The sequence below is a fragment of the Penicillium paradoxum genome, assembly GCF_028828445.1.
Source record: "Penicillium paradoxum strain IBT 22861 chromosome Unknown utg000004l_segment0_segment0, whole genome shotgun sequence".
NCBI lineage: Eukaryota > Fungi > Ascomycota > Eurotiomycetes > Eurotiales > Aspergillaceae > Penicillium > Penicillium paradoxum.
In genome coordinates this window covers 1,092,345-1,120,082 of record NW_026643182.1, presented here as the reverse complement: position 1 = coordinate 1,120,082, position 27,738 = coordinate 1,092,345, and the positions used below count along the sequence as shown (strand labels likewise).

General features: G+C 50.1%; 10 protein-coding genes across 10 annotated transcripts; 4 read left to right on the top strand and 6 right to left on the bottom strand.

Moving 5' to 3' along the window:
• Window positions 1-230: 230 nt before the first annotated feature.
• Window positions 231-1,547, top strand: N7457_004159 (uncharacterized protein; the record flags this gene model as incomplete). Its single annotated transcript, XM_057175204.1, has 2 exons — window positions 231-1,355; window positions 1,419-1,547. The coding sequence occupies 2 exons, from the start codon at window positions 231-233 to the stop codon at window positions 1,545-1,547; spliced, it is 1,254 nt and encodes a 417-aa protein (XP_057032251.1).
• A 264-nt stretch (window positions 1,548-1,811) lies between these two features.
• On the bottom strand, window positions 1,812-2,757 carry N7457_004158 (SDR family NAD(P)-dependent oxidoreductase; the record flags this gene model as incomplete). Its single annotated transcript, XM_057175203.1, has 2 exons — window positions 1,812-2,641; window positions 2,694-2,757. 2 exons carry the CDS (start codon window positions 2,755-2,757, stop codon window positions 1,812-1,814), a joined length of 894 nt encoding a protein of 297 aa, XP_057032250.1.
• Window positions 2,758-3,665: 908 nt separating this feature from the next.
• N7457_004157 (MDR family NADP-dependent oxidoreductase) lies at window positions 3,666-4,781 on the bottom strand (the record flags this gene model as incomplete). The annotated part of the gene is made up of 2 exons (XM_057175202.1): window positions 3,666-3,911; window positions 3,963-4,781. The coding sequence occupies 2 exons, from the start codon at window positions 4,779-4,781 to the stop codon at window positions 3,666-3,668; spliced, it is 1,065 nt and encodes a 354-aa protein (XP_057032249.1).
• Window positions 4,782-5,225: 444 nt separating this feature from the next.
• dprC lies at window positions 5,226-5,821 on the top strand (the record flags this gene model as incomplete). Its single annotated transcript, XM_057175201.1, has 2 exons — window positions 5,226-5,618; window positions 5,681-5,821. 2 exons carry the CDS (start codon window positions 5,226-5,228, stop codon window positions 5,819-5,821), a joined length of 534 nt encoding a protein of 177 aa, XP_057032248.1.
• Window positions 5,822-6,542: 721 nt separating this feature from the next.
• On the top strand, window positions 6,543-9,386 carry N7457_004155 (uncharacterized protein; the record flags this gene model as incomplete). The annotated part of the gene is made up of 1 exon (XM_057175200.1): window positions 6,543-9,386. One exon carries the CDS (start codon window positions 6,543-6,545, stop codon window positions 9,384-9,386), a length of 2,844 nt encoding a protein of 947 aa, XP_057032247.1.
• Window positions 9,387-9,868: 482 nt separating this feature from the next.
• On the bottom strand, window positions 9,869-11,034 carry N7457_004154 (ATP phosphoribosyltransferase; the record flags this gene model as incomplete). Its single annotated transcript, XM_057175199.1, has 4 exons — window positions 9,869-10,242; window positions 10,310-10,801; window positions 10,919-10,953; window positions 11,018-11,034. 4 exons carry the CDS (start codon window positions 11,032-11,034, stop codon window positions 9,869-9,871), a joined length of 918 nt encoding a protein of 305 aa, XP_057032246.1.
• A 564-nt stretch (window positions 11,035-11,598) lies between these two features.
• On the top strand, window positions 11,599-12,408 carry N7457_004153 (40S ribosomal eS28 domain-containing protein; the record flags this gene model as incomplete). The annotated part of the gene is made up of 3 exons (XM_057175198.1): window positions 11,599-11,740; window positions 11,896-11,979; window positions 12,170-12,408. Coding segments are annotated over 3 exons (288 nt in total), but the record flags the coding sequence as incomplete, so codon positions are not given.
• A 773-nt stretch (window positions 12,409-13,181) lies between these two features.
• msh3 (mismatch repair protein MSH3) lies at window positions 13,182-16,676 on the bottom strand (the record flags this gene model as incomplete). The annotated part of the gene is made up of 3 exons (XM_057175197.1): window positions 13,182-14,690; window positions 14,743-15,836; window positions 15,896-16,676. The coding sequence occupies 3 exons, from the start codon at window positions 16,674-16,676 to the stop codon at window positions 13,182-13,184; spliced, it is 3,384 nt and encodes a 1,127-aa protein (XP_057032244.1).
• Window positions 16,677-22,030: 5,354 nt separating this feature from the next.
• Window positions 22,031-23,761, bottom strand: N7457_004151 (uncharacterized protein; the record flags this gene model as incomplete). The annotated part of the gene is made up of 1 exon (XM_057175196.1): window positions 22,031-23,761. The coding sequence occupies one exon, from the start codon at window positions 23,759-23,761 to the stop codon at window positions 22,031-22,033; it is 1,731 nt and encodes a 576-aa protein (XP_057032243.1).
• A 476-nt stretch (window positions 23,762-24,237) lies between these two features.
• Window positions 24,238-25,469, bottom strand: N7457_004150 (Rab geranylgeranyltransferase subunit beta BET2; the record flags this gene model as incomplete). Its single annotated transcript, XM_057175195.1, has 5 exons — window positions 24,238-24,280; window positions 24,335-24,459; window positions 24,521-24,969; window positions 25,029-25,314; window positions 25,371-25,469. The coding sequence occupies 5 exons, from the start codon at window positions 25,467-25,469 to the stop codon at window positions 24,238-24,240; spliced, it is 1,002 nt and encodes a 333-aa protein (XP_057032242.1).
• Window positions 25,470-27,738: the final 2,269 nt, after the last annotated feature.

The following is a 27,738-nucleotide window of genomic DNA, read 5'->3' as shown; positions in this document are numbered from 1 at the left end:
GGGATACCTCGCTCTTCCCTGCTCTTTTCTCGTGTGCACCTCCTATTATTGTCCTTTTATGGGCAGATCAGCCATGGAGAAGTAGCGATGTTCGCGTAAACAAGGTCTATAAAAAGCCCCCTGGCTTGAAGCCTCAACATTGAAATCAAGCTGCCTCTTTCTTGTTTGATCTTTTTTAGGTTCTCCCCATCTTTTCAAACTTTGGACGCCACACTTGGACAGTGCTTGCCATGCGTCCTCCAGATCAGCCCGTCGACCACCATCATTACGTGAAACCAGGCAAACGATCCGCCAAGCATCCAGTCAATACGGCAGCTCAGACGCGTGGTCGCCCTACTTCCAGTCATGATTATCAGCGGTTGTTGACATCGGTTTCGACAGACCAGCGGCCCTTGCTACGACAAGACTCGACGTCCTCCGAATCTACTCGGTCTGCATCCCCATCGCCCAGTCGCTCATTCATAGAACAATACGGCCGTTGCCTCCAGATGGTACACTATGGTATACATAGCACAACGCGTCTGCATCAATCCAGAGATAAGCAACTTGTAGCGATCAAAGTCTACCGGCGCACCATCCTAAGGGGCTGTCCCAATACCTCTCATTCAGCATCCCTGCACTCTGAACACCCCAACATCCTTCCAATCCTCAACCTACTCCATAATGAACGTGGGGAACTTTGCCTTGTCATGCCACACTGCGCTGGCGGCGACCTAAACACACTACTAGCTCGCCACGGATCCCTCCCACCTCAAGAAGCGGACTGTATCATGACACAAATCCTCCGCGCCCTTGCCTTCCTGCATAACCAGGACACAGCACACCGCGATATCCGTCTAGAAACCGTCCTACTTACTGCTAGGGGCGCAGTCAAGCTAGCTGGGTTTGGTGATGGACATATCCGACGGATCTGGGAGAATTCCGTATCAAGACTGACGGCATCTGGGGAAGCAAGGCTGCCCCCAAGACCACAGCCACAGGCGACATGGTCGTCCGCGTTGCCATCGCTCCTTATTTCACTCTGTCGAAGTTCTGATTTCTTTTCTCGCGATAGTAGTACCATTGTCGCGAATACATCCACGCCTTCGTTTGTAGGGATGAGCCTTTCATATGTCCCACCTGAGGGCTTCAAAAGCTACCTTAATCCTTCTTCGCATCATGAAAATCGGGATTGCGAGGAGTGCGATCCTCGTCCTGCTGATGTATGGGCTACTGCTATAACGTACATGGCTCTCGTCACCGATGGGATGTTGTGGGGTAGTGCGCGGCCACATCGGGAAGATGCACGGTATCTAGAATATCTTGATTCCCGCTGTGGATATGACGGATATCCACCAATCGAGGCACTGGGGCAGGTATGTTGATATGTTTTACTCCCTCGGGTGAACACAGACAAGATACTAATATTTGGTCTCTAGAAACGACGCAACGCCATTTATGCAATGTTGCATCCTGATTACTGGAAGCGGATTACAACCGCAAAGCTCTTGCGATCAGAGTGGATACAAAGTGTGGAGGTTTGCGAAGCCGGTGCGAATGGATATTGAACACTGGAGGTCTGATACACTCGTCGATCTATGGTTGCAGGTGCAGAGGTGCTTGTATAAACGAGGTGCTCTATACATTTCGGGGCTTCACATCGAAGACATGCGTTTTTTGTTTTTTTTATTTAGCTTCTTGTAGATACCCTCAACATTGTTTTTCAATATTGCTGCTATGGAGTAACATTTTTCTTTCTAGTCGAAAATTGCAGACACTAAAAAACACAATTTGATTTTGATTATATACCAAGTCTTCAAATAGGACATTAATCACACAGTCCCAGCAGCAAGCACATACCCTCCATCAACAACAACGGTCTGCCCATTCAAGTACTGATTACAAGCAGCAAACAGCACAGCACCAGCCATATCCTCATCCTTCCCAGGCCTGGCAGCAGGAACCTTCTCCCGATACTTCTCAGCCGGGATATAACTCTTCTGCGCCTCATCACTCTCCCCAGCAGTCATTTCACTAGGAAAAACCCCCGGCGCAATATTATTCACCCTAACCCTCAACTTCGACGAACTAACCTCCTGCGCAAGCATCTTAGTCAAATGAATCGCCGCCGCCTTAGTCGCATTATACGCAAAATGATGCTGCGAAACCTTCACAATCCCCGAAATCGAAGTCGTATTAATCACCGTACTCGACCAACCCCGTTCACGCTCCGAGCCGCGCTGCAGCAGCGGCAAGAACGCAGTCGTCATGAAGAAGATCTGCGAGACGTTCGTGCGGAAAACAGAGTCCCATTCGTCGAACGTCACGGCCGGATCGTCGAAGAGATTCTCGCGCAGTTGAGTCGGGTCTTCGGGCTCGGTTTCTTGCGTGTTGCTGGATATTCCAGCGTTGTTCATTAGGATTGACAGGTGGCCTTCGCGGGTGGAGATTTCGTCGGCGAGCTTGCGGATCTCGTCTTTGTTGGTCACGTCTGCTGCGAGGGGGATGATTTTGCCGCTGGCGTTGTCGTTGTCGTAGAGTGCTGCCACGCGGTTCAGTTTGCTTTCTGTTCGGCCGGTTATGTATACTTTGGCGCCGTTGACGGCTAAGGTCTGCGCGGCCATTAGGCCGATTCCTGAGCCGCCGCCGGTGATTAAGGCCACTTTTTTTGTTAGGATGGGGCTGTTGAACTGATATGGATGTGTATAGCTCACCTTTGTCTTTGACATTGAATAGATTCTCTAGCTTGAACTTTTGGTTGCTCTGATCGGCGGCCATTTTGATCTCGTCTGAAACGGGGGAATTTCTGGTAGGATAGATTGTGAATTGACGCGATGATTGCAGAGAAAAAGACTTCAGTGCTTTTGTTGATATTTTTGATGATATCAGAACTGTGTTGTTCTTATTGAGTGTCTGGGTGAGCTGTCGAGTAGGAAGGTAGAACCGCGCCATGGCTACTTGAACTACCATTTATATCGATAGACGCCTGAGCAAGCAGGGCCAGAGCAAATCATGGCTTGTTGAAAATAGTAGGACAATGACTTAAACCTGTTCTAGGTACGGTTTGCCAGTTGGAGACCTGCATCATCTGTAGGTCATTCTTTGATCGCTGCCATGGCTCTAATCAATATGGCAATCTAGTTTTACTCGGAGTTTGAATCTTGATTTGTTGTCATCAGCTTACAAATAACGAGAAATTAGTGCAAAGTGTCGTCCAGGGTTCTGGTCGGTTTGTGGTGATATTGAACAAGGTCTCGCCATTGCTGCCATGTTGAATATCAGAATGACGTCATTGGTCTAACATCTCGATTTCTTTTTTAAAAAAAAAGAATTTGATAAATTATGAATCAATGGATTGCTTGTTCATTTTACGACTAGAATGCTGGGAAAATTAGTCTACCAATTGTTCTTGTTGGCCATCTGATATTCTAGTTCAAACATCGGCGATATATTTTGTACGCCTACATCTAGACAGATGAACCACCACCCTCACTCACCCAACACAATAACTTCGATTCAAATATATAGATTTCTGGTGTCTTTTCCTGCCGCTACGAGTAAAAATCCATTTGAGAAAGTGTGACATAAACCAAACTCTTAACAAATGAGCGAAAAGAGCATATCATTTGTTATGTAACAATATACCATAAAGAGCTCGAAATGCAGGCTATCCAGATGCAAATTATTCAAAGCTTGGCCTTTGCCGCCAATGCCTCGCTGACTGGTGCAACCTCCACCATCATCTTACCAGTGTTGGCACCAGCATACAGGTCAATGAGAGCCTGTGGCGCCGCCTCCAAACCACCGGGCACGATATGCTCCTTGCGCTTCAGCTTACCCTCAGCCAACCAAGAGCCCAGCTCCTTGAGAGCAGCCGGGTACTGCTTCGCGAAATCAAAGACAATGAAACCCTTCATAGTGATGCGTTGCGACTGTGACGAATTAGCCAGATATCCCCAAACCCAACCCCCAAAAAGACTCACAATAACATTCATGAAACTCGCCGGACCCTGCGGCTTAGCCGCATTATACTGACTGATAGCGCCACAGATCGCAAAGCGCGAATCCTTAGCGGCCCGAGCCAAGCAAGCATCCAAGATATCACCGCCAGTATTATCAAAAAAGACATCAATGTACTCCGGGGTAGCCTCCTTCAACTGCTTCCGCCAATCGGCATCCTTATAATTAACCGCCGCATCAAAGCCCAACTCCCGAACCAGGAAATCACACTTCTCCTTACTCCCCGCCAAACCGACCACGCGTTTGGCGCCCTTGATGCGCGCAATCTGGCCGGCAACCATTCCCGTCGCTCCCGCAGCACCAGAAACAACAACCGTGTCGCCCTTCTTCGGCTGCCCGACTTCCACCATACCGAAGTACGCGGTCAGGCCCGTCATGCCGAGCACGGACATCGCGTCGGTGGGACGTCCGCCCGCAGGCACGAGTACCTTATCTGCTTCTTTGGCGCCTATAAGCGCGTACTCCTGCCAGCCAGAGTAGGCGACGACCCAGTCGCCTGCGCTGTACTTGGATGCCAGCCCGCTGCCGACGGCGATGACTTGGGCGATGCTCTGCCCGCGCATCACGGCGCCTTGCTCGACTGGGGCGATGTAGGAGCGTTTAGCGGTTAGCCATTGGCGCATGGCTGGGTCAAGGGAGAGGTAGTGCACGCGCACAAGCAGTTTGTCTGTGGGTACATCTTTGGGGATGGGGAGTGTGTTTAGACGGAAGGTTCCATTGCTGAGAGAGGGGTTGATAGCCGGGGCAGGTGGAGTGGTGTAGATAATTTGCTTATTAGACATTTTGAAAAAAAGTGGTTAGATGGTTATCCTAGATGAATGAAGAAACCCGTGAAAAAAATAAAAAAGAGGATGCAGACACTGATTGAAAAGCCTCTGGGATATGATCGGAGACGGTCCAGATTAGGAAAACTGCTCCTTGTGCCTCGGCAGGAAACAAAAGTTGAATAATAAGCTTCATTCAGATGCATTAGTTGTGCTTATTTTAGAACATAGGATAAATCTGATTTATGCATATCTACAGGACACATTCGTAACTCCAGCAGACTGGGCTATACCTCCATCCAATCTCGCCAGCTCCGGGCCGATTTATAGATCGCGAAATCGGCCCTGCGTTCATAATGACGTCACTCATTCGCCCGAAGTATAAATCCAGAATTGCCAGTTACAACATTTTATGTTTCCGTTTATAACCACAAGACCAAAGTACGCTTACTCAATTATACAATGGCTGAAGAATACGGACGCTACGAGCATGCCGATCCCACTGAATCCTCCCGTGGCGCAGTAGGCGGAGGTTCCTCAACGGGCGCCCCGGGCCGTCCAACAGGACTCCAGGATCCCCGATCCCAGTATGACACCTCAAAAGGGTACAATCCAGCCACAGGGTCCAGCTACTCAAAGTCCTCAGGGGGTGGACCAACCCAAACCCACCAGCGACCGCTGTCGCCGTCGCCGTCCCGAAGTGATGATCGGGTTGTCGGGGATGCGCCACTCCCGCATACGGCGAGCACGGCACAGCGGGCGGAGATGGAGGATCAGTCGGCGACCGGGTCAAAGGCTTCGCGGATGGGCGAGGGAGCTGGGAAGGGGGTGAGGGGTATTGCGGCTTCGATTCATGTAAGCTGGAACTGATCTTTTTAGTTGTTCGGGGGTATAGGTCTGACATGTGGTTGATTTAGGGTGCTGGAGAGTCATTGCGTGGGGCATTGAATACCGCGGTTGATCGGGCGTTTGGATCTCATGAGGGAGCTGAAAGAAATCAGGAGATTGCGGAGAAAGGAGCAGAGGAGATTCGGACCGGTCGGTTTGGGAATCATTAGATTTGATAGACGGTGTATGCGCGTATAACTACGGATTGTACGGAGTACGGAGTATGGCGTGGCTGAAGCTGATTTAATATAACGATCTTAGGTGAGATGATCCTGAAACAATAGCGGCTCGGCTATCGTACCTTCGAGATGAAAGGAATCTGATCTCTACTATTAAGATCGAACGTGATCACATGGAATTAAATGGAAATTAGGGCATCGATCTCCCGGGTTCGACCAGTGGGATGCACGTCGATCGGAGAGGTATCTAGATCGCACATAGGAGTATGTTGTATAGCAAATATGAACCACATGTAGAATATACAACCATGTAATCTATCCTTGCAAGGCTAAGCATTGCCCGGCATTTCCTAAATCCCCTAAATCCCCTAAAGATCTAAGAATCATATCTCCCGATTCAGAGCTTCCAGCCCATCATCCGGCCGACCCGAGAAGGCTGTGCTGGTGGAACCCCCCGTTCCCGGCCATTTATCAACCGGACGCCCGCACCTCGAATTCGGGCATCAGGGAAAAAAAAGCACACACAGAATACGACCTTGTACACATTGACATCAGGGGCATTTTCTGCACTCTTGCTCCACGTTTTGCGCCCGGGCCACATTTTGCATCACACATGAGCCAATCCAAGTTTTTGTGGCCGACAGTTGCACACCCGTTGTACGACCTCATGCTTTGAGCTCTCGACTTCTTTCTCTTCTCGGCATAACTCGCCATGGCTTCAATTCCCGCACACCGACCGAGTTCTTCACGAATGGGACCTGAGGCCGCTGCGGTAGCGGCAGCCTCAACATCCCAGAACCACCACACCTTGTACTCCTCGGAGTCATCTTCCAATCCGGCCATCTCAGACTCTCCCTCCCACTATTCGTCCTTCTCCAGCTCCGATAGCGATGAGCCACTCACGCATTCAATCGAGGTCACCGACGAAGATGCTGCCGGGGATGTGGTGGGGGTTAGTATTGGCCGTGAACAGAGCCGTATGAAGGCTCGCGCCACACCTTTGGAAGAGAAGAATCGGGTGCTGGAACACCAGGGAGGCTATTTTGCAAACATACCAGATACCGTGGGCGAAGATGGTCTGTTCGTGTCGGAACTCACGGCCGAGCCTGAGTCTGTGGCCGGTCTCGAGCCCGACTCGGTAGAGCCCAAGGTGGGAAAAGCATCGCGCGAACAAGGTCCTGAAGATAAGCGGCGGACAACACGCACTCCCGTGCAGTATATAGAACCCGAGCAAACCCTTCGGCATGGCCCTCGCAGTGATCTCTTCGCTGCGGCCTCTGAGAAGCCCGGGCCGAAAGATACGGCCGCAAACCAGCGGTCTGGTTTTGTCGGGGCCTTGTTGAAAAACACATTGCCTCGCCGACCACGCGCTTGGTCTGGCGAGCTGAAGAAATTCCTGCCGGACCTAACTTCTCTGAGGAAGCGCCCGTCGCTCTCGTTCCGAGTCCCTAATGGGCAAAATCGAATCCGTAGCCAGACGGTAGCTCCTCCAGCCAAGAGCAATCTGGGAATGCCAAAAAGAACATCATCACTGGACCGGCGTCGCCCATCATCACCTGTTGCGCCAACCACCGTTAGCAATGACGATGATGGAGAAGCCGCTCAGGAACTATCTGAGCTGCGTTCGCCCGATGGAACCTCGGCCGCGAAGTATTCTTTTACTCGGAGGCCTAGCACAGCCTTGCCAGGTCGCCCACCAAGTCTGCGGAGGTCCTCATCGGATCAATCACTGTATCTGCGTGCGTCATCTACTGCATCTTCCTTAGAGCAGCGACCGCTTTACGAGAATGTACACTCGCAGGTGAATAGCCGGTTCAAGGCGATCAAGGATAGTCTCCAAGACTCGAGTAGCAGGCTCCTCAGCATGCCGGCTCTCCATCTGCAGGATATCCGCACCGACTGGGGCTCTCGCCCGTTCCTTCCAGAGCTGGGGAACGGCTCATCAAGTAACGGCAATGGTGTCAATGGAATCGACAAGGGGGAACACCCACAACGTACCGAAACCCCGCCTCCACCTCTGCGAAACAATCCTAATTCAACGCACCCGGCCTTGGATGAAGCAATGGCAGATCTCACAGGTGATGTTGTGATTCTGGGAGGCTACCGAGGATCAATCCTGCGGTCCGCCAAGCCACCTCATCGTCAACTCTGGGTGCCAATGAAGGTTGGCCTGAACCTGCGAAAAGTAGACTTGGAGGTTGGTCTGAATCCAGAGGATGAGGAACGCATGGAGGAGACCATCATACCATCTGGTGTCCTCTCCCATGTCGGTCCGGTGGACGTCTGCCGACGGTTGATGAAGCGGCTGCGTAAGAGCGAGAATGCCTTGCGTGGTGATTTGCGCGTTCACGATTACGGATACGACTGGCGACTCAGCCCCGAGCTGCTCTCGCGCAGGCTCATCGCCTTCTTGGAAAGCCTGCCATGCAACCAGGAGCCTGCACCCGGGCAACCCGGACGCGGCGCTACAGTCATTGCACATAGTCTGGGCGGTCTGATAACACGACACGCAGTCAACGAGCGACCTGATCTATTCGCAGGTGTCGTGTACGCAGGCGTACCACAGCACTGCGTGAACATCCTGGGACCCCTCCGCAGCGGCGACGACGTCCTCCTCAGCTCACGCGTGCTAACAGCACAAGTCAATTTCACATTCCGCACGAGCTTCGCCCTCCTCCCAGAGGACGGCCACTGCTTCATCGACAAGCAAAGCAAAAATGAGTTCCGGATTGACTTCTTCAATGCCAAAACCTGGGATGATCATCGTCTGTCCCCTTGCATCGGCCCAGCCCTGCCCGCGCCCACAACCACCATCGGCAGCGTCAGCAGCCTCGGCTTGAAAGACATCCCCATTATCGGCAAGCGCTTCTCCATGCCGCCGCGTGATGACACAGACGAACTCCTCCAAGACCACCACAATTTCCCCGACGAATATCACGGACACCACCCTGTTGCCACAACGGACAGGGACGTCTACTCCCGGAATCTTCCCCATAATCCTCCCCACAACCCACACCCCCAGAACCCAGCCATGTATGCTGCATACGCCGCCGAAAAAGTCCAAAACCCGGCCGACGGCCTAGTCGGCCCGGCAGCACAACCACGCAGCAGCGCCATAACCAACAAAATCGCAACAACGAGCACGATCCCGCGCGCCGTGGCGATGGAGTATCTCCAGCGCACGCTGGACGAAACAAAGCGGTTCAAGGAAAACCTCGCTTTCCGGCCGACGCACCACAGCGAGAACCGGTATCCGCCTGCGGCGGTGCTGTACGGGAAGAGCGTGCCGACGGTGTACGGGGCGCGAGTTGTATCGCGGGATACCATCAAGCAAGTTGATGCATATGATGATCTTGCGTTTGCGGCTGGGGATGGAGTTTGTCTCGCTTCTGCAGCGATGCTGCCGCCTGGATACCGGATCATCAAGGATGGGCTAGTGAAGAGTGAACGTGGACATGTCGGGTTGTTGGGAGATCTTGAGGGGGTGGGACAGTGTCTTCGGGCTCTTCATCGGGGGCGGAAGGAAGGTGTTGGGTTGGGAGAGAAGGAATTGTGAATCTTGGTGTCTCATTTCGGGTGTTTTTTAATGATTATATTCTGTTTTGGGGGTTTGATGTTTGATGATACCACTACCATTGCGTTTGGATGATTTTCTCGGTTTATGTGGTTTGGATATTGCATTTGGGTTGGCTTGTGTTATACTGCATTTGAAGGTTGGTCTTACATACTGAGCAAGGATAAGACTATTTATATAGAAATAGAAAATTAGACCTGAAGCTCATCGTACGAATAGATCCCTTTACACACACACGCTATGCAAACCCTGTACCATTCTATGTATGTGCTTTTTGTCTTTCTTGAGCCGAATCCCATCAGGGCAAAGAAACCGCCTCAATATCAAGACAGAAAAGAAAAAGGAACCAGTATCCCGCAAAGGTCCGTGGAAGATAGTATATAATGTAGAGAAGAAAGATCATGAAACAAAGGAGATGCTATAAAAACCCAACAAAAACAAACCAAATCATTGTCATCAAGTCTTTAATCCGCCCGTGAGTTGGCAATGTTGATGACCAAGATATCACTTGCGCCGGCGGCGGTCAGCTCATCCATTACGGTGGCGATGCGCTTCTTCTCTACCATAGCACTGACAGCAACCCAACCCTCCTCCTCAAGGGCGGTGATAGTAGGCGCGCGCTTACCGGGGGTAATCTTCGACGCGACAGACAGCTGGCCACGGGGGATGTTGTATTGGCACAGGACGAACTTCTGGGCGGTGATAACACCGCGCAAACGGGAAGTGAGGAGGTTCAGAATATCGCTGTTGGAGTTGCGGGACTTAACCAGCACTGCAGTGCTCGAGACAACGGTGTCAATGGCCTTCAGGCCAGCAGCCTTCATGGTCTCACCAGACTCTGCACAGAGAATTGGATATTAGCACAAGTACCACTGATCAACAGTTTCCGGGTTATCGCAACATACCAACGAGATCAACAATGCCATCCGCGACTCCGAGAGCGCAAGCAGCCTCCACACTACCACCAACATACTTGATCTTGGTGGAGAGCTTCTGGCCGGCCTCGGCACCCTCAAGCTGACGGAAGAAAGCCTCGGTGAGAGCAGTGAAGCTAGTGACGACGTTGCGGCCAACGAGGTCCTTGGCCTCCTTCAGATCGCCCTTCTCGGGGACCTGCACCTGAAGCTTGCAGGCGCCGAAGCCGAGATCAAGGATCTCCTCAACGCCGGAGACCTCGCCGGCAGGCAGGGTGGAATCGTGCTCGGCAACCTGGTCGCGGCCAGTAATGCCCAGATCGACACGGCCCTCACCAACGAAGGTGGGGATATCAGCGGCGGGCAGGAAGATCAGCGCGATGGACAGGTTCTTGACCAGGGCAATGTCAAGGCGGGTTTCGCGGCGGAACTGAACATCACAGCCGGCAAGGAGGTCGAGGGTTGCTTGTTGCAGACGTCCTTCTGTATAGTGGAGTTTGCGCCGTCAGTCTTGAGTTCCTTATCTTGGTGTTTTGTTGGGTTCATGTGAAAATCGGTACTCGCAGAGATGTATGAGTCACGATTTGGGAAGGCACTTGCTTTTGGGCACGGCGAAGAGAAGGCGGCCTTCCAAGCTATTGAGAATTCAATCATTAGCAGGGGATCCCTAGCAGAGTTCCAAAATTGTAATTGACTCACTGGTTGACGAGATCCATGGCGATAGAGTATTGCGGCGCGGGACTTTCACGGAGGCTCGGAGGTGGGGGGATTTAATGATATAAGATCAATTGACAGCGCAGTTGAGTCAATTGGAATTCCAAGTCAGTGAGAGTATCTCGGCGCAAATATAAAAGACCAACTGATATGCGGAGGAGTCAGAGAAAGTGACCCTTCCAAGGTTCTTGCGGCAGAATTTGGAGGGGCAGATCGGTCCGGTGAGCTAGGGACGGGACCAGTGCCGTCCACGGGTGCCCGTAGCAGAGTATGATCCCACGTGAGAGGATTCTATGGTCTACAGCTATCTGGGATAATTACAGATTACGTTGTAGAGGTGTGAATGTTGTTTTCATTTGATTTGATAGGGTGTAAATTTTCATGAAAGCCGGAGTGTTCTATGGTTATGCCAAACGATATCGGAGTTTCAAGAGAAGTTCTGCCTGAATATGCCGATTTATGCCTGACCCACCAGGTGTCAACAGATCCCGCTGAGTCATCTGCTGCCTGACGGCTCAGGTGTCCAGCCCTGAGCCCTCGCGTAATTTGCACGAACCCACACAGGGCAAATTCATCTTCAGCACTCTCTTACTTTCAGTCCAACCAACTCCAACCCTCGAGCTCAACGCCCTCTCCTTCCGTTCAAGATGGATTCCAGCAAGCAGCCCGTTAAGCTCGTCAAGGTGACCCGTGTCCTCGGCCGCACCGGTATGTGCTTTCCCAGCTTTTTGAAGCTCCAAAACCCACAATTCGATATTCGATATCCGCGGGGTGCACCCATTGCGCCCCGGATCGCCCGCCACAAAACGATGAAAACGAGATATCTGGAGGAATAGCAATGGCTAATTGTTGGTCTTATTTAGGATCCCGTGGTGGTGTCACCCAGGTCCGCGTCGAGTTCATGGACGATACCTCCCGCAGCATCATCCGCAACGTCAAGGGCCCAGGTATGCGATATTGATTCCTTCCAATCCGGTCGTCTTTTGGGATACAAGAGGAGGAAACGAATGGGGTTGTCTATTCATTTCACAAAATGAACAGAACCTCATGTCGAAATATTGAATTTTGGAGAATCGACCCAAAAGACGACAAGAAAAATATAAGCCGAACCGCAACGCTAACCTATATCCGCACCAGTCCGCGTTGACGACATCCTCTGCCTGCTCGAGTCCGAGCGCGAGGCCCGCCGTCTCCGTTAAAATCCATCAAAACGAAATTTCGCTCGCGTCGTCTATTTTGTCTCTCTTCTTCTCTCGCATATCCCTCACGACCGGTTCTTCATGATCACTCTTCGGTCAAAATCGATTTCCCCGCTTTTCTTTCTTGCCGTCCCTTCAACCTCCTATCTTCCTCAGCCCTAAACCGCCGCGCTGCCCAGTCATTCCCACCAGCCGATTCTCGAGGGGGCCCGTTTCTACGATTTTTTTCGATGTTTCGACTGGAGGTGATTGCTTGGGTGGATTGACTTTTTGGTTTTTATCTCTAATGCCGAAAGTCCCGGAAGGTCGATTATGGAAATCCGATCGCGAGAGAGAGGAGCAGAGAGCGCAAAAAAGATAATAGAAAGCCTTTTTTTTTTATTGATACGAGAAAACGAAATCAGGTTCTTGCGCGAGAGCTGGTTTGTGGACTTGTGGCACTGTCTGGTCTGGTTTTGATCTTGGTGTTTTACTACATACACACGTCCCATTTGGGCGTGCTTGCATGGGCTCAATGCGACAAACGAGGTTGTGATGTTGATTCCCCCTTTTCCTTGTACCAGCTCTCTCCATTACTGGTATCTAGAAAAGAAAACGCCTCGAACCGGACCTGCTCGACAAAAAAGAACAATGGAATCCCAAAAAAAAGTTTGAAAACTTTCGGTTCCGCCTTGTCGAGGTCGAGGTCTCGAAGGCGTTCGTAGACCATCTAGGCCAGCGTAGTCTGTGGGCCTCTCGATCAACTATTTTGAGGGGCTGACATGTCTGGGGTTCTCGATCGTCATCTATCAAGCATATGCCAGTACACGTCAGTGTGCTACGCCGATTTGATTCAAGATTGATATTCGAGATCTGCCAAAGACCATGCTAAACCCATTCATACAACACACCCCACATATTGTAACTGTACATCGAAAAATGCTCAAATGCCCCCGCATAAAATGTAATAACTACAACTGCTCCGCGCTCGCAACAAGCCTGTTGAGAAGGTTGTCATCGATACCACCAGGCTCTCCATCAGAACCACTCTTATTTCCAAGGACCCGACCAACCGCCCCCACAAGTCCAGCCAACCGCTTCCGGCGAATAGACTCCTCCAACTCAGCGCTCTTCTGGCGTGCCACATCGATAACAGCAGCGGGCAAGTTCGCCAGTCGCGCAACATTCAACCCGTAGCTACGATGCGCGACTCCCTCAGTCACCTCATAGAGGAAGGTGATTTCCTCCCCTTCCTTCTCTTTGTTCCCCGTCTCTGTGAACCGCATATGAACATTGCGAAGAGCATGATCCGGGAACGATTGCACCATGCGCGAGAGATGCTGGTAGTGCGTGATGAAAAGGGTGAGTGATTGAATCGACCGAACCATATGATCCAGTACCGCCTGCGCAATAGCAACACCATCATGTGTCGATGTACCACGACCCAATTCGTCAAGAATAACCAGAGACCGAGGCGTGGCTTGCTTGAGGATATCTGCTGTTTCGGAAAGCTCGACCATGAATGTTGATTCGCCGGCGAGCATGTTGTCGAAGGCGCCCATGCGCGTGAACACTGCGTCTAGGAGACCGAGTCGTGCGGAAGCTGCGGGAACATATGATCCGATCTGGCCCATGATTGCGATTAGTGCGACCTGTCGCACGTAGCTGGATTTACCGCCCATGTTCGGGCCGGTCACGAGGAGAGCGCGCGTGCCGTCGTGCTGTAGGTTTGTGTCGTTGGGAACGTATGTATCTGTAAGGAGTTGCTCGACCATTGGGTGTCGGCCCTGTTCGATGTGGAGGCCTGCTTCCTCTGTGTATTCAGGCTTTACGTAGCCAGGTTGCTGGGCTATGTCGGCGAGGGAGAGCAGACAATCGAGGGTTGCGAGGGATTGCACGCAATCCCGGAAGGACTGATACTGCGCTGCAATATCAGCTAGGAGAGCCGCGAAGGCTTGATCACAGGCTGCTGCCAGAGCTTCCTTATGTTGATCACGCTCTCGGATGAGTTGGATGACTTCTGGCGTGTGGAAGCGTGATACTCTTTTCGTACCGCTGACTTTGACCCACGATGCTGGCACACGTTTAATCGCCGGGGAATTGTTCTCAATCTCGATCAAGTACTCAATGCCAGAGACTGTCGAGTATTCAACTTTGCCTCTCCCTATTGTCGTCGCCGCCTCTTTGCGATGTTCAGACAGCCCGTGCTCAATACTTCCAATTTGAAGCTTATGTTCGCCGATCGCCTCTGTCTCCTCCGCTTCGCGGAAGAATGAGTATTTGTCATCTGTGCGCGCAGCGTGCAAGTTAATCTTATCCAAGAATTTGACAACGGCTGCTCGAATCGTGGGCAAAGAGGCAATGGCCTCGCTCACCATTGACGATTGGAACCCCGTTTGGGCAGGTGATTTAATATCTGCAAATTCCATTGCAATCATCTGCATTGCTTGCAGAACACTGAGAAGTTCAGGTCGCGTGCACTGTATCCAAGATTAGTATAACTGTAGTCATCGTTGCAGAAGTGCGACCTACCTTCCCGTAGTAAATGCGAATCAAACTCTTCTCGAGATCACTCTTCACTTTGCTCAGTAACACTCGCACTCTCTCCACGGGAACCGCTCGTGCAGGATCTGTAAGTTCTTCCACGGCATTCGTCCGCTCCTCAAGGCGCACTTTGTCCAGCAAAGGCCGCCCAACCCACTGCCGTAGCATGCGTTGTCCGAATCGCGTTTGCGTCCGATCCAAGGTCCAAAACAGACTACCCTTGCTCGAGTGATCAGTCTGGTTTTGGTAAATTTCTAGACTGACCAGCGTGTTTCCGTTCAAGAGCATGTGCGAACGAGCCGAGAAAGGCTGGAAGTATTTTGTAAGATCGAACACATGTTCCAGCCCATATTCGGACATATGTTCAATCATAGCAGACAGACAGATAGTCACCTGCTCCGGGAGCCCAAGGACTTTCTGAAGGAGTGTTGCAGCTTGGGTATCTTCCTCGGTGCTAGTGGCCTTCATTTTGCCCGCATAGAAGCCAGATACATGGCTGTGGGCCTCGGCAGCAGAAGTTTTCTTTTTCTGGGCCCGTTCGAGACGCACGGCATCTCCAAAGACGTTCATCTTGCTTCCGGATAAATGCTGTACAAGCTTTTCACTAGCTCGAGACATGTCTCCGACAATCAAGATTTCGCAAGGAGCGATGTGCAACAGCCGGGTCTCGATCTCGCTACGCATGAAGCCATCTTCGAAGTCATCGTAGATAACGTCACCTGTAGCAGGCTGCACAGCAACGATTCCGACATGCACTCGTTCATCGTTTCCGGGGCCCTTGGCATTGGTCTCTGTCATACAGAGCATGTACCCAGTGGCCGGCGATGCGCCTCCCGCTGCCGGTGCCGGACCCTGGAGACCTTCAGCATCATCGATATAAGTTCCTTTTGTGTAGAGATTGGTCAATTTGCGCACGAACGGTGCATTGCGATTATCCCCTGCAGCCTTCAGCGCAGCGGTCTCGATCTGTCGCACCACTCCAACCTTGTGACCAGCCGTGACGAGTCGCTTCACATGTACGTGTAATCGGTGGACAGGAATACTGGCTGAAGCAAATCGGCCAATATGCGCTTCGGATGGATCTAGGAAAGATGTAAGCTTTTGTATGTCTTCGAAATTGAGAGATAGAGGCAATGCTCACGTTCATCGAACCTGAACTTCCCAGGAATGCAAACGATGCCCAGCTCCTTAGCCGCAATACGTGCATCCTCTCCGAAGAACCGGAACTTGTATCCTACTTCGATCACCAACACCGTGTCCATATGCTGACGCTTGATTTCAATGACCTGCTTCTCCATGGGTGTGAGCTTGCTCGCAGCCTTCTTCGCACCCTTGCCTTTAGTCGGGGGCGGCGGAGGAGGCTCATCATCTTCCTCAGCTTCTGCAGCCTCGGCCTCCGCGCTAGCTGCATCATTCACCGCGATTCTTCCAATCCCAACCTGGCAATCCGGCCCACCGAGCTTCCGAACAAATTGTTGGTGCAGTTTCTCCTTTTCTTTCTTCCGCTGTGCCTGCTCGGGATCTTCCTCCTGAGTAGCTGCTGGATCGACAGCAGGAGAGCTCTGAAACTTGAATATATCGGTGCGTTGGCTGCTGCTTGGCTGAGATGTGGGCTCAAAGTGCACGCTTGTCGCAACTCGGATCGGCTCCTCTGCCTTTGTGCCGGTAGTTTTGGCTCTCTTTGGTGCTGGCACCACTATTTCCTCATCCTCCTCATCATCATAATCTGCTGGTGTGGTGTCCTCTTGCTTTGGCTTGGCTGGCGATGCTTGACTCTTCCTGGGCTCGTTGGTCGGTGTCAGTGCGGAGTCTTTGGGCGCAGACGAAGATGCGGGTTTCTGTGTGAAGAAGCTGGAGATACTAGCTTGCTTCCGTTTCAAAGATGGAGATGGTGCGGAGGATTGCGATGAGGGAGGCGCCATCTTGCCGGTGATTGGAACTGCGCAATGCACGGATGGTAGTAGATTGGGACGTAGTGAGTCTGATTGTGGTGGCAGGAAGCGGTCTTCAATGGATCTCAATGCAAGAGGCTCATCTCAGCGTATTCCACAACGATCAAGTGCCTCAATTCAAGAACCATGTGAGTTCTCACTCCACATTTTACTCGGAGCTCGACGCGTACCTAGCAGGACGCGCTTAAGCGTCCACTTAATTGATTGCTGACTCAGCACTTTATCTGGCCCGCCCTAACTTCAATGGCCAACGTCACTTATGTAGGTAGATGTATAGACTTTCTTGTCATTGCTACTGCCAAAATATTGTCCAGGGCTCCATCGGTCGAGTGTATTGGACTGCAGATAAATTTCGGAAGCGTGGAAGCATGTTCGTCAACCCGAGGGTAGACCAGGGTGACATTTCTACAGCACATGAAGTCATGTTATTTGGCTATAAGAAGAAATTGTGGTAGCTGAACATTACCTAGTGGTTGTGAATATCTTCAAATTTGGGATATCTCTTACACAAAGACTACTGATGTTGCTAATGAGCCATGGGGGAAGGAACCTCCAGGCCTGTCCCTCTGAAACAGGTCCAAACAAGTGACTAAGGAGGCATTTACCAAGGCATAATACATATCAAGCCGTGAGGAAGACAAAATTTATTTCTAATCTACAGACTTGCTTGGTTTCACCACAATGGCTACTCATCCTGAACACCACGTAGAGGTGCAAGTCATGATCAGGTGTTGCATACAGGCCCCATGCAACTGGGTAAGACTCCTAAAGCGCAAGGTGTAATGAAGGAATGGGGTCAAGGATCGGAGGGGGACAAGGATAACCAGGAAGAAGGACCGTATCCACGCTCAAAGAACCTTGGAAGTGTCCGTGAACTAAGGCGCGCTTCGTGTCGAGACCAACCCCTTTGAAATCCCAATCCCCTAGGGGAAAAAGTGGGAAACCCTCAGATTGCTCTTCATTTGGGGCCGGGCAAGTTAGTGGCGGGCAGTGAAGGAGTGGGGTCAAGGCTTGGAGAGGTAACAGTGGAATCCGCAGGCAGGACTGGCTGTATCCGCAGCGGCCGAAGGAGTGTCTACCCCGTGTGTTGAACAGCGAGGCACTTGCACAGCCCGTTCTCTCCTTGGCATGCTTCGTGACTAACCTTTCCCGCGGCACATCAACAGTCCCTAGAAGGATACAAAGTGGGAAACATCCTCAGAGAGCACTCGTCATAGGCGCCAGGCAAATAAGTGACCGGAGGAATTAGGTATGGGCAGAAAGATGAGAAAGGAAAGGAAGGGGGACGGGAATACATGCAAAACGGAGTGGAGGGCAGGGGAGTGGAGAAGGAAGAAAAGAAGAAGAAGAAAGTAGGGGGAGGAGAGGGTATTTATGTGTTTGGGAAGGCTGCAGGCAACGACGAGGTCCCAGGGTGGGCGACGAGTGCCTTCCCAAACAGGAAACAAGACAATCCCAGGCTCCGGGATCAAGCGTGTGACACGCCTGTTTGTTCATCTTGAAGCAAACAATTCACTATGCATTCATGAGATCCTAAATCAGATGTGCTGATCACCATTACTATTGAGCATACATGAAAGATACCGACAAACATATTGCGAGAAGCCTAGTATGCCTCTGTGGAAGCAAAGCTGTCCCCTCACACGATCTGCACCACTCTTAGACTCAGTTCCTCGTCCTATTTGTACCTAATCCTTCAAGCTGACACTGTACCATCAGATATTTGACTGACCCACTGCATTTTCTTCGACATAGTGCAAGATGATAGTTCCAAAGCAGACAATTTTCAGTATCGAACCTTCCATTGTATCCAAACTAAGCAGCGTACGGCCACAGGGCCTGCCCAGCCTACCAAAATTCAGTTGTCTCCTACATAGTCTACCATTCGTCCCAAGCTTCGTGGGATCAGCCGTCAATGAGAAGAAAAACAAGGGCAAATTTGGAGTCCAGGTATAAGCAGTCAGCGAGTAGATCCTGGATCTCCTCGCATTACATTATTTCCTGTCTACTAGCATCAGACCCAGTCAAGTGTCGTTGTCAGCTATATCAGCTCGTGTCCTGGAAGAGTATGTCTACAGCCCCCATACTGTAAGCCGAGCAGCCTCGATCAGGGATCGCGTTGTGATCACCACCTACTAATGGGCAGGACAGGGTCTCGGGCCATAAGGTTTGTCTGCAAGAGGTTGACATTGGAGACACTCGTACTTATGAGTCGATTGAAGCTCAGAGACGCAGCTTATACAGACGATCGCCTTCCCCAAATTGTGATTTATAATTTTTGGGTGATGGACAGGATGCATGCAGCAACGCTTCCCTCGTTCGGGCTATCATGTACAAAGGAGGAAGGATAGTCCAAGAAGATACTAAATGAGATATCCAAGATGACAAGGAGGAAATTGTGTCAGTTTGTACATTAGGGTCTCTGAAGCAACCTGTATGGATCCAATCAGATGCTCTCACTCGGGTTCCAGCTATGGAACTCCGCGGTTAAGTATCAGAATCAACGTAGCCACCTCCGCGAAACCCAGGTGGCCGAGTGGGTAGATCGTAGGAACCATACCTGTTCTTCTTGACTATCTGCAACGTCACCTACACGGGTTCGAACCCCTTGGACCGCAAGTCGCTGGGCGGATGTGTCGCCACCTACCCGGCTGGATTCGTCACTATCTTTTCTTATTTACTCTCCCAGGGCTTAATATTTTTTGGATTCTTTTTCCTTGTCGATTTGAAGCCTTTTAAGCGGGTCTTGAAGAAGGCTTGTTATGCATCAGATGTAGTTGAAGAGTAATATGGTGTGTTGAGCCTCCGCTGCCCAAATCGGCAAGGAAAAGGACATTGCTCAATAGCCGACTATTCCAACCCACCTTACAAGCTCAAATGAATTCAACCATCAGTTGTCATTGATCATTTATTGTTGTCACAGCCAAGTCAGAATAAAATGAGATGATAGAGAGTGAACAGTAAGCAAGGAAGAGAGGTCTTCCATCGATCTCAAACCCTTCGTGTATGAATAAAGGGATTCGATGCATCCTCTTCTTCTTGTACTTCTTCGCTCCATGAGTCCTCAAATGTAAGAGCAAGTGGAAGACACTTGATCATTTCATCGTCCAGCACTAGACTTTGTGTCTAATACCACACTTCCAGCGGCCAGCTGACACATAGTGCGGTTGATAAATCGCAAGGTATGGTTTGAAGTAGCGAGACACATGTTTTCTTCTCTGGGGATATGTGACACCACAGGGCAGCATCATTGCGGAAGAAGGTGTAGCATGGTTCTCGGATAACTCCACTCCATCACCAGTATAGCACAGGAAGGATTTGAAAGATTGGATCTCCTTGGTTGGAAGAAGCAATCGTCATCGTCTCCCTTGGAGTTTTGGTAGTTGAAGCTTGGTTATCGAGTCGGTCATTTTGGATTCTGTGGCGTTCGATAATGGAATTGAATCGGCACAGCGATGAGTAACGGGGTTTATAAGGTGGAGATTCCCAGTACAATAGAGAGGAGAAGACCTTGTTCTGAGGGTCATAGGTGATTTGGAAACCGTTTATCGGACCACTTTCACGATCAGCTAAGTAGAAGTCTCTTCACACAGGTTTCAGACGATGAGTCCGTTGGTGCTGATTTAGGATGCAATCGTTGTCGTTTGAGATCGGATCTAAGTAACTGTAGAGTCCTTTGAAACTTGGGTTGGGACCTTGAGGTTGAATGTGTTTGGGAGCGTTTGGGGGGAGGTTGAAACGATGGGAGGTGAGAGTGTCCCGGGATCATTTCGCTTCTCACTTGAGTCGATATCGCTCCTTGTTCCTTCTTAACTCGGATTGTTTGTTTTGCAGGGCTATTGCTCCATGTGGTCATCACAAGGCTGGGGAAACTACGTTCCATTACGTCCACAGTATAGATGTTCACGGGTGTCTTAACGATCATTCATTCAGACCATCTGGGCTAACAATCCCAAAAAGAAAGAAGATCCTGTCTCGCCCTTTGGGAGTTGATTAACGATGTATGATTGAGTTGCAAAGTGAGTACCTAACATATCAATGTATAAGATATATCTGGGCACATCTGGACATACCTCCCATAGCAGTACATATGTGTATGTGTATACATTGATGCATTTACATTCAATGCCAAAAATCCCATTCAACCAAAAGGCCTGCACATGCAGTAATCGAAGATCACTCTAGCATTTTCCAACATCCAAAGTATCGTCCTAAATGGCTCTACAGAAGCACCGCATGAAGTTGGGAGCATAGTCCTGCCCTATTTCAGATGACTTAGACTAGACTAGTTATACGAGTTGTAGAACGAGGTTATTTCAACTAGTTAGTGCCAATTTTGGGAGATAAGAAACATCGATGGGACACCTCGAGAAGCACTTCTATTCTGCAAGCCAGAGGCAGTCCCGAATGATCTTTTCTTTGCTACTCAACCCCATGATACTTGAAAACGGGTCAGACAGCAACGCTTGTGGCAGCACAACAGGTAGTGCGTAATTAAGATTATATACACCCTCAATGCTGGAAAAATTTATCATGCTTCATTTCAAGTCCCAAAAAGGGAACCAAGACATGATTCTCTAAGAAAAGCCGTGTCTGTTAGTGCGCTTCGCTTATATGTAGATATCTATGCTGGGTTGGCATATTTCCCAGGATGCAAGATATATAGATAGAACAGTAAACACCGAGCAGTGCAAGTCTATATAACAAGTCAAGGCGAAGGAAACGCAACGGGCAGCTACACGAGATTAAGAAACAGCTTTATAAGATAAGCAAAGTCGACAAAAATACTTTCTTGTAGTCTATAAAAAAGCACTGGAATCAAGCATAAGGCAAGTTGCTCATATTGATACGGGCTAAGCATAATATTGTACAGCATATGAAACTATGAAACAGCCCGACCACCTGAGGAGAGGTACAATCGACACCCGTGGATAATCCCCATTAGTAGAGACTAGCAGTCAGCGCAGGCGTGAAGAGGTAAGTTCGGTTGTCAGGCGAGGGCAGGTAATGGTAAAGCTACCACTTTCATCAGTCGCATTGTTGGTCGTGGATTCATATCCATAGCATCATCAGTCGGTTCGGGAAACAGCATTCATCGCATATCATCAGTTGCATTGTTGGCCGTGGATTCATATCCATAGCATCATCAGTCGGTTCGGGAAACAGCATTCATCGCATATCATCAGTTGCATTGTTGGCCGTGGATTCTTATCCACAGCCTCGTCAGTCAATTCGGGAAACGGAGTTCATTGCATATCATCAGTTCGTTCAGTAGGGCTACCAGCAAAATCAGGTCGAGGATGTGGTCAACAGCATCTTGAGATTTACTTAGCATCGCCCGTCAAGTAGTACGAAGAAAGCATGTTGTCATCTTCGTCGATGGTTTCTTCAGATGGAGCTGCATGGTTCACTGAAAACCAGCTATTCTGGGCTGCTGCAGGCTCCTTGTTGTATTGGTTGATGTCAACCGGTTGCGACAAGGGGGCTTGCAGAGGGTTGAATGGATACCAAACCTTGTCTTGACTGTTGTGTGGACCAATAGGTTCAAAATTGTATGGAGAGCCGTGATCAAAGCTACCAGGAGCCGTGCGTTTAGCAATGGGAGAATGCCAAGCGTGAGGGCCGATTCGACCCTGGGAGTTCAAAATAGGCTGGATGTTTTCCTTTGCAATAGCTATGTGTCCATTCCCCGGAAATTGAGTTCCAGAGGTATCTGTCTTTCCATTCAAAATAAGGCGTGTGGGGGTCAACGTTTCATACTGTCCTGTGAATCCCATGATTGGTTCTTGATACATTCTTTGCATCCCATGTTCTTGATCAACAAAAACGCCGAGGCCACCCCTTGATTGGTTGCCAAACGCGCTAACGGTAAGGCTCAGATCATCATCGTCTTCAAGGTAAGAATGGGTACGATCTGTTGCACGATGAGATCGGCGAGGTGGAGTGGGCTCTTCTTTAGCTGTTCTATCTCTGGCGTTCTTGCGGCCCTTACGTGCAGCAGTCCTCTGTCGCCTTCTGTCCATAGCACGGGGCACATTTGGGTCAGCTCTCGCCAAGCGGTTGCCCTGAGATCGAGTCATGCGCCGCTTGGGGACCGGCGTCTCTCCTCTCAGCGGGCTGTATTCTTCCACATTACCCGTGATCTCACGTTCCTTCAGCAAGGTGCCACTGTAGGAGAAGACCTGCTCATTGGGTTCCACGCACAAAGAAGTGATTTCCATCTGCTTCAAAACAGTGCCATCCTTCTTCTGGTTGCGCTTTCGGCGCGTTTTGGGGGTAGCAGAATCAAAAATATCCATGCCTGGCCACAGAACTCCCTTGAGTCTTGCCATCTCTTCAGCGCGGATCTTGTCCATTTCCACATCACCCGATGATTCAGGATGTCCAGTAGAGTTGTCAAAAGGGTCAGGGCTATCCTGGCCCGAAGCCCAAACTATGTCCTCAGTGTCCAGTTTACGCTGGGGCTGTATCGGGGTCACAGGTAAAGCCAATGGTCGATGGTTGTCGTCCAGTCCAGGAATATTCGCTAGCTGCTCAGGGTTCGAGCTTCTGCCATTCGCGGATCGCATCGAGCGGAGGATCGGACCTGTCCAAGATCTCTCAGTGCTGTTCACAATGGGCAAGCGGTCGGGCGTGGTCGGCATGAGGACTGTATCCTTCTGCTGGTTGCCGTTGTAAGAACCAGCCAATCGAGGATCAAGAAATTCAGGGATCAATGTTGCGGCAGAGGTGTTGGAGACCTCCCTTTCGACATTGGGCGCCCGATCTCCAGTAGCTAGAGTAGCATTGGACATTGAAGCTTCTCCCAATTGTTTCTTCTTCCGGTTTTCTTTGTTGACCATCCGCGTCGTCAGCTGCTTGGCGAAGCCATTGGCTTCAAACCAGTCACCGTATTGTTTGAGAATCTCGGCTACGCGAGGATCCTCACTGCGAAGCTGAAGCTTGAAGTGATTGGCCAGATGGGCCTTGGAGGCAGTGTGGGTCAACAGGTGGGAGACATCGCTGAAATGGGGCTGCCCGGGGCAAATCACGCACCGGAGGATGTTGTCCTCCATGATCCAAGGAACCTAAGGAATAAAACGAGATGCAAATGGAAAGGGCAGAAGAGCCAAACTGTCGGAGCAAGCCAAGAAAGCAGATCAAAGAGACCGATGAAGGAGCGATGCAGAGGGTAAACAACTGTAGATACCAGGAAATCAAAAGGCGAAGTCTCTTGTTTTGCTATCAAGGAACGGATATCTGAGGAAAGTGCGGTTGAAGTCATGCGGTCACGGGATGCCATTCAGTTGGATCAGCTTTGATTCATCTATTCATCATTCTTTAAGATACATGATGTCCATGTGCCACGATGTTTGAACAGCTCTTTGGCCATTGTAGAGGGATATGAAGCGGAATAAGTCCAAGTGAACATTATTCACCTCCCGCACTGTATGCCATGATCTATAGGAATAGAACGTTCATGGTTTACGAGTTTGCGGGAGGGCTTGAAATCCTGTACAGTACATCCAGCATAGTACATGCATGTAGATCATTACCCCGCAAGACACCGGGCGGTGATGGACTTCGGCATACAACTGATCAAGAGTTAGCATATTAGACAATGAAGCATCACGTGCGTAGGAACCCACTAGATAGGATCTATCTCTTCAAGACCACTAAACTTCAATAAACTCAGCCCGGCAAGGCTGAAATGTGTGTGATACACATCAACCATATTCCCTGGTCGATCAGCAAACCCTCCAGCATCAGGGTCCTACAGAATGGTAAGCAACAGTCCTCAAGGCCATATAGCTCTGCAGTACAGTGTGACTGACCTGGCACTGTAGGACAAAGGCGGCGAGTTTCTTGCCATCGATCCAATGCAGACGATCAATCATGGCAAGACTCGATCCAACCCACCAGCTGTAACAGGCATCTGCAAGTTTCTCCGGTCGACCATTGAAGCCGCCGCTCTCGATCTGACGCTCACTGAGCCAAGCTCCAAGACGATCTTTATTCACCAAGTCCAGACGGCCAGCGATGGCCAAAGCACCAATGCACGTGAACACTTGGCCAGCATGGGACTCGGCACCAGGGCGGATACCATAAGCTCCATCCAAGTTTTCACAACTTTGAATATGACTCACGGCCTTGGGAACATCCACCAGGTCCATCAGGCGCAAGAGCGACAATGCATTGAGAGCCCCGTATAGAAATCGGGTGTCTGTTTCTCCCCATTGGTCCCCCATGAAAGAGCCATCTGCGTTCTGCAGGTTGGCAATGACTGTGATGGTTCAGTATAAGGTCTCTGGTCTCAGCAGGGTGTATGAGGGAATATCATACAAGACCCAACCTTCTGCTTGCCGCCCCGGCCTCTCTTCTCGAGTTCGTCGACAGCATCAATAGTTATAAGAATTTGAACGGCAGAGACCGTGTACAACATATGGGCATCGTGTCCTGGGGCAGCACCAAAGCCTCCGCTGTCATTTTGGCACGAGAGAACAAAGTCGATTGTCTGGTCTCGAGGCAGTGCGTCGGGTTGGCCGAGGATATGAAGAGCTGTAAGGCCCCAGTATACACCGTTGAGTCGCAGGTGTTCGGTCAGCCAATATTCCAATTCATCTTTCCTCTATGTTGATCAATCATCAGATGCCAGTCACCCAAAATTTGCTCAGGCGCACGCACAGTGTCCAGGTTCTTGATGTAAGTCACATGTTGTGAGGTGTGCAGGTCAGAATCTGCGGGGCTACTCCCCGCTCTACCAGGGCCTGATACAAGGGCCATGTCTGGGAGTGATGGAGATGTCTGGTCAAAGCCAAGCCAAGCACTGATTGGATAGGGTTGTTAGTTGATCGAAGGTGCAGTGAGCTTGTGAGCCTGCCAATGTTTTAGCACAGGGCGGTGAGGCCACACAAGGTCATCAAGCTAGATCATTGTTCATGCATGAATGCGCCACTGTGACCCATCCCACAGTCCAGCTGGAGTCCAGAAGTGGATATGTATGTGTGTCAGTCCAACGGTGGCTCGGTGTCCAATGGGCTTGACAGAAGAATGTGGATAGCGTCTGATCTGTTGGTTGGATTCGACACTTCACGTGCCTCCCACGTGATATCGAGGCTTTCGGCTAACTCTTGGAAAGTCCGACCGGTGAGCTCTGCCGCCTACCGCCTACTACAAACGGGCCAAGCCAATATACATCATCTGCCCATTGCCTCGTGATGTCTTGATCAATTTGGGCTTTTATAGGTGTATCTCGGGTTCTTCCATTGAATTCAACCCCATTCGAGGTCTTGGAAGTTCGACAAAACCAGCAAAATCAGAGAACCATTACCCAGGTATGGACGTGTATACCTGTATTATATTCCAAGAAAGCACAACTATATCCACTACCCATGCCCGTGCCCGTGCACCCCCAAAAGCACTGTCATCCCCGAGGCGCTAGTTTGGCATCTCCGGCCATGTTTCAGATTGGATGGAACCTCAAGGAAGAACAACAGGGAAGGTTATGTACTCCGTCCACGGTTCCCAATGATTAAGAGTGGTACCGAGGGGAAATCCATAATCTATCTCAAACAATATAGAGATAGATGAACTGCATTCCAGTGCATCAAAGTATGTGTTACGGAGGAGAATGATTACAACGGCATTTTATATTAAATACTCCGTACTCCGTTCTGCATACGACCGGCTCCATAATTATTCTACAATACCGACAGGAAGCTAGTGTGCCCCGGAGGATTTTCAGGTACCTCCGAGTCTTCCCACGTTACTCCGTACTCCGTATACAAACTTGCTTTATCAACAGCACCGTAGCACCATCGGTAATAGAAACCTCTTTGTTTCTAAAATTGTCTCTCAAACAGGAGATCCGCACTGGAAGTAGTCATCCATGGTCTGAGTCTTTATCGGTAAGCGGTATTGGACCCGAAACCGGGCTAATTTAATTTAGAAAAAGTGGAGGACACCGCAATTTGGACACGGACACCATGCATTTAGCCCTTACCCCTGATCTTTGAACGGTTGTTGCTTATGCTGGTCATTGATCCCACGTTCATACCCAAAGCACTAATGTCAATGGATGTGCCAAGTGCTCATGCCTACTCCGTACAACATATACAACCGCTCCTCGAGTATATCTGGATTGAGGCAGTCCCCATAGTACGAAGTGCAACCATGGATCTTCCGGCAAGGGAAATCAGGTACAGATTTGTTGGACTGTCACTGGCTCTACGATCGGGCCAATTATAGACCGGAATGACCGCAACGTAAGGCAGCACATCATTGCGCCCGTGGCTCTGACCTACAAAGTGGCTCTGATCGTTTGTGTACAACCCACTATAATCCCGGAAGTACCTTTCGACTTGACAAATATAGCATTTCCATCCAGGGCCGAAAGCATTGAGAGTGATGCGAGCCAATGCCAATTGATTAGCAAAACTCAAACCACATAGCGATACCCATAGGACTGTCATTGGTATGCGACAATGGGGACCTTATGATGCTCCTCCATCGTCACCGTTCGGAGCCTCGACGCCATCCCTTGGCTTAAGTGACGTTGTGCCCTTCAGGGGAATCAGATATGAAGAAACAAATAAATATGAATCTGAATATAAAAATAAAAATAAAACTAGAACTAGAACTAAAAATATGTAGATCTCCACCACGTTTCTGGTCCCCTCTTTTTTGTTCTCTGTTGATTCAGGGAATTGCCTAGGTTTCGACGGTTATAGAGAAAAAGGCCGTTAAATAGGCCCTCTTTCATAGTGAATCGGGAATGGGGATCTAATGAACAATTGATCGAAACCATACAAATCCTCTCAAATACATAAAATAGATAATTTGGATAGGATATGGTAATTATCTATATTAATCCATACTAGTGTGGCTTGTCTGACTATTTGGTAGTGCTCTTTTGCCCGGACTAGTGTACCGCTAAGTCTACTAGGAGACTTGCACTTTGGCGACTTGGGCGACCTTTTTTTTTGTACAGGAGGTCTCCCTTTCAACTCTTATCTTCTGTTTGAGTTGATTTTCAGTCTCTCGTTTTCGGGCA